At 45.6% G+C, this 7,241-nt stretch overlaps 1 protein-coding gene across 1 annotated transcript; it reads right to left on the minus strand.

Annotated features, from left to right (window-relative positions):
- Positions 1–530: 530 nt before the first annotated feature.
- Positions 531–4,376, minus strand: LOC140216184 (uncharacterized). Its single transcript, XM_072286598.1, has 2 exons — positions 4,277–4,376; positions 531–1,295 (listed from the first exon to the last, which is right to left on the minus strand). Exons 1-2 carry the CDS (start codon positions 4,336–4,338, stop codon positions 647–649), a joined length of 711 nt encoding a protein of 236 aa, XP_072142699.1. The 5' UTR covers positions 4,339–4,376; the 3' UTR covers positions 531–646.
- Between the last annotated feature and the right edge of the window lie 2,865 nt (positions 4,377–7,241).

Here is a 7,241-nt window from a genome sequence, read left to right on the forward strand (position 1 = left end):
CCATCGCCGACATGCTCATCGCAACCATGTTGGTTCATTTTACTCTGACTTGCGCAAGTGTTGATCTAACTCTTCATATAAACGCCGCTAAGAAAAACACTTGTTGCTTTGACGAAGGCAATCTCCCCTGAAAAAAATTCTAAGTTTAATTCGCGACTCCGATGTACTGCTCGAAGTGGCCCTAGCGAAGCTAAGTGGATCTACGTAATAGTAGCGTTTCCCTGAGCTCGTGGGCTGCACATAGTACAAATGGTTTCCAGCAAAACGCATGACATGGACAGAAAGGAGCGACAATACACGCTGGACTAGCAACTGAATACACTTATAGTGCTAACACGTTCAAGATAATATTCAACTTCTCAGTTGCTAGTACAGCATGTGTTGTCGTGCCTTTCTGTCCATGTCAGTGCGTTCTGGCGGTAAGCATTTGGTCCTATAGTCTACGTAGTTTCCTTGCACCGACACACCGTCCATTATTCTTGCGTTTGCAACTGCTGGACACTTATAGCGCTGACACGTTCAAGCAAATATTCAACTGTCTTTATTTTTGAGAACACCAAACAGCAGTTTACTTGCACACGCAACAACACAGCGAACGCAGGAGCACCTAAACACTTTTGGTGCGCCCAGGCGCACTACCCCAACGTTAAGCCATGCAGAGGCCTTCGTGAGCCACGTCCCCGCCGCCGCTACATTCGCGGTCCTCTCCCAAATCCGGGGTATCTGAGGACTTCCTTGCGCCTCTTGAATATGCAACATGACCGGCTTCCAGAGCGCCGCTGCTCTCTCGAATTGCCGCATCGGTTCTGTCCAGTCGCTTCTCTGTTCCAGAGATGCTATCGGCAGCGCGATGCCCTATAGACGACTGGGGCTCGCTACGGGAGCTCACGGTCGTCGTCGTTGTCGTCGTCGTAGAAGTACTAGTCGTTGTCGTGGTGGTCACCGTCGGCGAGGAAGACGTCCCCATGCGGCTCCTCTCGGGGGGAACAGCAGCTGATGCCGTAGTGCTTGTCGACGCCGACGCTGTCGAGGAAATAGTCGACGAAGCCGCAGTCAGCCTCTCCCGCCCAGTCTGCGCCGTCACCGACGTGCTCGTCATCACCACGCTGGCCGTTTTCGTGGTAACGCCTCCGTCTGGGTTGTCGTCGACCGAACTTGCCGTCAGCATTGACGATGTCGTCGTCACGACCATCCCCGGAGCGCCTGTCGCGCGGTCGCCCTCGGACGCGAAGCTCGACGTCGTAGAAGAAGACGCTGGTCCGGAACTCGGCAGCGGGTGGCGCTGACCATCTTCCCTGGGAAGCGAAGTTTTGAGGACGTTGGCATGTTGACAGAGTTGTACCTCGACATAGAGAAAACAAGAAAGTAGGTGGAAGTTCACTATATTCCAAATTTAGGAGATGACCCTGATTAATAGGCGAGACTAGTCTTAAAAACCGGCTGACACAGTGACCAGCAATGTCATGTCTCCTGTTCCTGTTTGCTCAGCGAATCTGCTAAGCCAGCGCCACAGAACGCAAAAGGCCCGAGTGCGATACCTGAAAGGCTGCTTTACTGGAAATCGCTGCCGGTCACTTTCTGCGACAAATGTCGTTGTCAAGATAGCAAAGTGGTGACCGTTTACACATTGGGCACTACCTTTCGACGAGTCTAAACTACAGTGCAAAAATCGCCTGTTCTTTTTACACATTTTCTGCTGTAAACATTGCGGCACTATGGCTGTATTGAGAGAAAACGGAAAGGTTCCGTTTATCAATCGTCGCGCACATGCGCTCTCTGAAGAGCGTTAAATAGAGGACGGTGCAAAAGCGTGAACTGGCGATGTGCCACAAGCGAAAATCGTCGGGGCTCGCACTGCGCGCAGGTTTTCCATGGCCAGGGTTGCCAGGTTTGGTGACTGCCAAACCAAATAATGTCAGCTATTCATCATTGGTAAACTACGATACAATACTATGTGATAACATTCGTTTTGTTCTGTTATTTTCGTTTGCCATCAGTGCCAGCAGGAAACTACAGATTTTCACGTAAAAAATTTGACAAGTGTTGGTTTGTCCCACCGTGGCTACTTTTTTGACTATCGATTAAAGCTTTTGCCGGAGTTGGCGACTGTTCTGGCTACTTTTGGGAATTTTTTGACTATTTTTTTCGCCCGAGGACCTGGCAACCCTGTTCCTCGCCTGCCCAGATATGCCTGACATGCACACTTCAAGTATGACGGCACGTACCCCCTAACAATCCCCAGCTTTCCTGAAGATATAAACTTGGTGATTATATTACTTTCTTTTTCAGACCCCCAACCCTGAAAACGCGAATACAACATTTTCGAATGCTTCAAGTCGCATTAATAGCTTCGTCGTGAAAAGGAACAGATTTCATATTCACAGGAAATGGTCTCCACTCTATGGGTGACGTGTGCAGAAAGTTTGAAATGTGCAGGCTAATAATGTGCTTTGAAAATAATTAGTGAATACACGTCCTCTTCCAATTTTCAGGCAATAAAGAACTATGCGAGGCGCGTTGTTTAGATTTGGTCGATATGGGAAGTGCGTTGTGAATGACGAACGTATTTGTTTAGTTTGTGTAGGCCATTTACAGTCTTTGCAGTAAGTTACTTATTGAAGCGTCGGTTATCCGTAACGTTTCCAGGATCCGTAAGATACCTGCGCAAGACACCAACTTCCAATTCGGTTAAATTTGGTGGAATGTTAGGTGGAATGGGTAGCAATACCATTCACGTTTCCCGCTCAATTATAAGGGTTGCAAAACATTAGAGAACATTGACATTTGTTTATCTTTCTTTTTTCGTTATACGAGGTTCGCAGCTGGTTTTCCCGGCGTCCTTTGTGAACTAAACAAGGTACATTTTTCAGGAGCGGCAAACATAAGGGGCACGTTATGAGTAATGAGTAAGCAAAGTTGAAAGGGCTAATATCGACATTCGCAATAAATTACGTATTCAAAGGCTCCGAAACGTTATGATTGACATACAAAAGGACAGAGTGGTGGACTAGTTGGTACTGCAAAACTTGAAGTAAAGCGCAAAAGAGCACGCAGGATGACAGAAGGAGACGAAGACACAGCGCTGTGTCTTCGACTCCTGTCGTCCCGCATGCTCTTTTGCGCTTTACCGGAAGCTATGGTTAAGTTGCACAAGCGGCGCACTATTTAGAACGCAGAGCTTGCATAACTACAAATTCCACCAGAATCAAACTTAGCGAAAACGGTGAGGTATCACTGTAGCAAACAAGCGAGGAAGTAAATTGCTGTGAAATAATTATAGCTTTTGCATAAAAACTTTTTATACAACTGTTCGAAAACGTCCTGCGGCTGTTATCAACTCTGTTCCCCAGTGTCTTGAAAGAACTCTGCCTTATATCAAATTTCTATTTTGTAGAAACGGGGGACAACTTATGCGCGATGTGTCGTGAAACTTGAATGTTTCTGCCCCAATTAGGATCGTTACAGATTATTACTGAACTTTTATTTTTTCTCGTATTTCCCTACGTTATACGAGGTTCGCCCTCTGTCCTCGGTGTCCTCGTTGAAATAAACAAGACAACTTGTTCAGATTTGTTTAAATTTAGCGCCACGTTATGGGAGATGAGTAGGCGAAGTTCTAATTGTGTGGTTTAATTTGGGCAATAACAGTTAATTACGTATGCAATGGGTGCGTCGTAAGTCTGTTTTATGAACGCAGAGCTTGTACCACTTCCCAAAAAGGGCTATGAATGCAAATGAGATCAAATTTAGCACAGAAGAAGCAAGGAGGGGAGGCAGTATGGCCAATGTTTTCGCGAAGTAAAATGTGTTTGCATTAAGTACTGCCTTTGTAAAGAATCCTTGACAAGTGCTCGAAAGTGTTGCATGCGGGCAAGGTTTCAGTCGGGTTAGTCATACACGAACAACGCTTTAAAGTGTGTCATTTAAATACAGGCAACAGAACTTCTTATTGCAATTACTTGAAAACAGGAGCTTCGCTGTAAATTTCGTTGTGATTATGCAAGGTGTTAATAGCTCGCTGTTTTGTTTTTTTTTTCTTTCTTACGCAGTTGCCTGTGTGTTTTTCATCCAGTGAACTGGAGCGAAGTGTCACCGTACTGTGATCTACATTAAGCTAACGTGCCTCGTTTATATACTTCATTTGGTGCATTGCTTTCTGGCTAATTCTATAAGGCGTGACCCGTATACGTTTCGCGTGCGTAGTCTTTTGTGCCTCGACCCGCTATCTGTTACAGTCAAATATTGATTCAAACTGTCAGCGCTACTGAAGCCTTACTTGCCGCGAACTGCAGGCGTCAGCACTGATGCAGCCGTCCACAGCAGGATGCAGAGAAGCATGACTGTGCCTGAGAAACGTTCCTTGCTTGGCGCGCTGGTTCACTTGAAGACTGGTGCCGAGTCTGCGTGCACAGGAGAAGCGGAAATTGTCTACTGTAACAACTTACAGCGTACAGCAAGAAGTGTATACTTCTTTTTAAATATAGTGGTATGGGGAGGAGACGGAGACGCACACTATATTCACATGCTACTCACAGCGGTCTCAGTGGCGCACAAATGGCATGCAAGTGTACGCATCAATCTACAACGTCGTCGTCGTCGTCTTCAGCACTGTGCTAATAAGCCTCCGTGCAGGCAAAGAATTGTGGCAATAATACTCAGACCTGAATCTCCACTTTTTATGAAAAATAGAAAATAAGCCATGATCAGCACTTTTACTCCCCCTCAGCTGCCAGCAAAAAATGACATTATTTCCTGCAGTGCGTACTCAGCCTTTGGCTCCAAAACAGAAGCGGCGTGGTGTTTCACAGACCACCTCATTCATCAGAAGAAATCGCGTTTTGGAGAAGGTCTCTCTTTCGTCATATTAGCGCTCGTCACTCGTTGAGAAGCTTCTTTATTAGTTGGATAAATCAAGCTATACAATAAGAACAAGAATTGCTATGTATGGTAAAAATGGCGACTTTGGCGTCGCATAACGAGGGGGAATGGGGGAAAGTGAGGAAGTGCGGGTCAAAAGTCGCTATTTTCAACAAAAATACGTTTGTTTATATGTATGCTGTTCTTTTTTTATTCCTCGGCATTTAAAGAAGCTTCTCACTCAGTTTAGTTACGATCGGCAAAGGATAAAACAAAAAAGTAAATATTTTTCACTTGACGGTGGCACGCGCTTGCCGTCGAAAGCGCCCATGAAGTCAAAACGCAGCTACAGAGCGTGCGTATTAGGCGAAGGAGCTTTCCTTCGTTCTAAGCGGAGAAACGCTTTAAAAGGAAATGCAAGTGCTTGAAACCGTTATTTGAGTTTTTTAGGCTGTTTCCCAGTGTCATTAGCAAATTGTTAATTGGTCATTAAGTGGTCTGGAGATTTGCTCCGGAGATTTCTGGGTGTGTGTTACGAGCGGCACAAAATTTAGCCCGCTGCCCTGGCGCAACCACAAATGCCAACGAAATCAAAATTAGAAAAAAAATGATGGGGTACCACTATGGAAAATTAGTATGAAAAGTCAAATGCACGTGGACCAAGTGCAGCTTTTGCATGAAATTGTTTAAGCAAGTGTTCAAAAGTGCCCAAGATCGTTATCGGCTATGTTCAGACAGAAATTTTAGCTACACAAGGTTCCTATTTGGTGGCGATGAGGGGCACCTTAAGGCAGATATAATATGTTGGGAAACTTTAGAGTTTCTCGATTAATTACCGCCAAAAAATGAATGTAGGTCGACTGTCAACACCTTAATTCTAAAAAAAAAGCCGCTGTTTACCGGCAACTAATGGCCGGTATATAAGACGGAAGTCTACTTTTGCCGCGGTTCTCTCTTTAAAAATGTTCGGCCTATATTCCGGTTTTTACGGCAGGAGCGTCATGAATAATGACTCAACCGTCATTTCTTCGCTATTTCCGCGCGTTGTACGACCTACGTATTACGTTTCCCTGGTGTTCTCAGTGAAATAAACGAAGGGTCTTGTCTATGTTTGCTGAAAGTAAGGACCAGGTTATGGATGTCGTGCCCGTAAAGCTCGAAGATAGGTGCATTAATTGTGGCCTGTGCAATGCGTTACGCATGCTAGCGCTCCGGAGGGTTATGAATGCGTTTTACTAGTGGCGCAGATTTTAGCTGGCTGCCCGGGCAGAACTACGAATGGGCCAAAATTAAATTTAGCGAAAGTGGAGGGAACGATTATGCGACGGTCACACAAACCTGCTGTCTTTTTTATAAAGAATACGTTCGCTCCTTTACGCAACACAAAGCTCTCACATATGCTCTCAAAGAGAATAATTCATGCACTGCCTATACAAATGTGCTAGGTCGGTTAAGTGCTTGGCGCAACCTGTATTCCCGAGAATTGAGTGCTCAGAATATGTAAACAGTGCATCATTAGCAGGCGTCGCGTGCGAATTTTTGGCATATCGTCTTAATTATTCCCGCTCTTGGTTAAAGCAAGATCAGACTTTTAGGACTCACACTCTAGTCCTACAGCATGCGCCCTTTTAATTCCGGCTCTCGGGCTTCCGCTTTGTGACATGCGTTCTTCGGGAATGGATGTGCAAGATGATGAGAAAGTAAGCTGCGCATCTGCAGGATATTAAGGAATCGGTTAAGGGGTATCGCATTGTAACGTCTTTGTTAACGTAGTTGGACGACTGCGAAGTCACGCTCACTGGTGCTGCCTGTCTAAAAACAGATTTTGTTGCTGTGGTTGTTATTGACCTGAGTAGTTATGACGCATACCCGCAGTAGAGGATTGGCCATGAATCGCGTGGTGAAATTACGCGGATAAAAACAAGGCAATAAACCATTTATATGTTGGAACTTAGAGCGTAAAATTATTGTGAGAGGAAAAAATTTTGTTGTCAAGTTGCAGTCCGTGCTCGAATGGGTAGCGCATCGAGCCGCTGTGCTTAGGGAACAGGATTCGAAACCAGCCGCTGGACCAACTTGGGTCGCTGAATATTTTTGTTGTTGTTGTTGTTCTTCTTCTTCTTCTTCTTCTTCTTCTTCTTCTTCTTCTTCTTCTTCTTCTTCTTCTTCTTCTTGACCTGAGTGGCTGTGGCGCATAACCACAGTGGGGAATTCGTCATTAAAGTGGCAATGTATATATATGCGCCTTTGTTCAATGAAACTCTTTCACGCCGACATGGGTCGCTGAGAAAGCGCATATCCAGCTTTCCTGGACACGTACCAACTAGCGCCCCAAGCGGCCCCGGCACGAAGCTAGCGCGTTTTCAATGGAACGAGCGGGTTTT

The sequence above is a fragment of the Dermacentor andersoni genome, chromosome 2 (assembly GCF_023375885.2).
Source record: "Dermacentor andersoni chromosome 2, qqDerAnde1_hic_scaffold, whole genome shotgun sequence".
In the NCBI taxonomy this organism is placed as follows: domain Eukaryota; kingdom Metazoa; phylum Arthropoda; class Arachnida; order Ixodida; family Ixodidae; genus Dermacentor; species Dermacentor andersoni.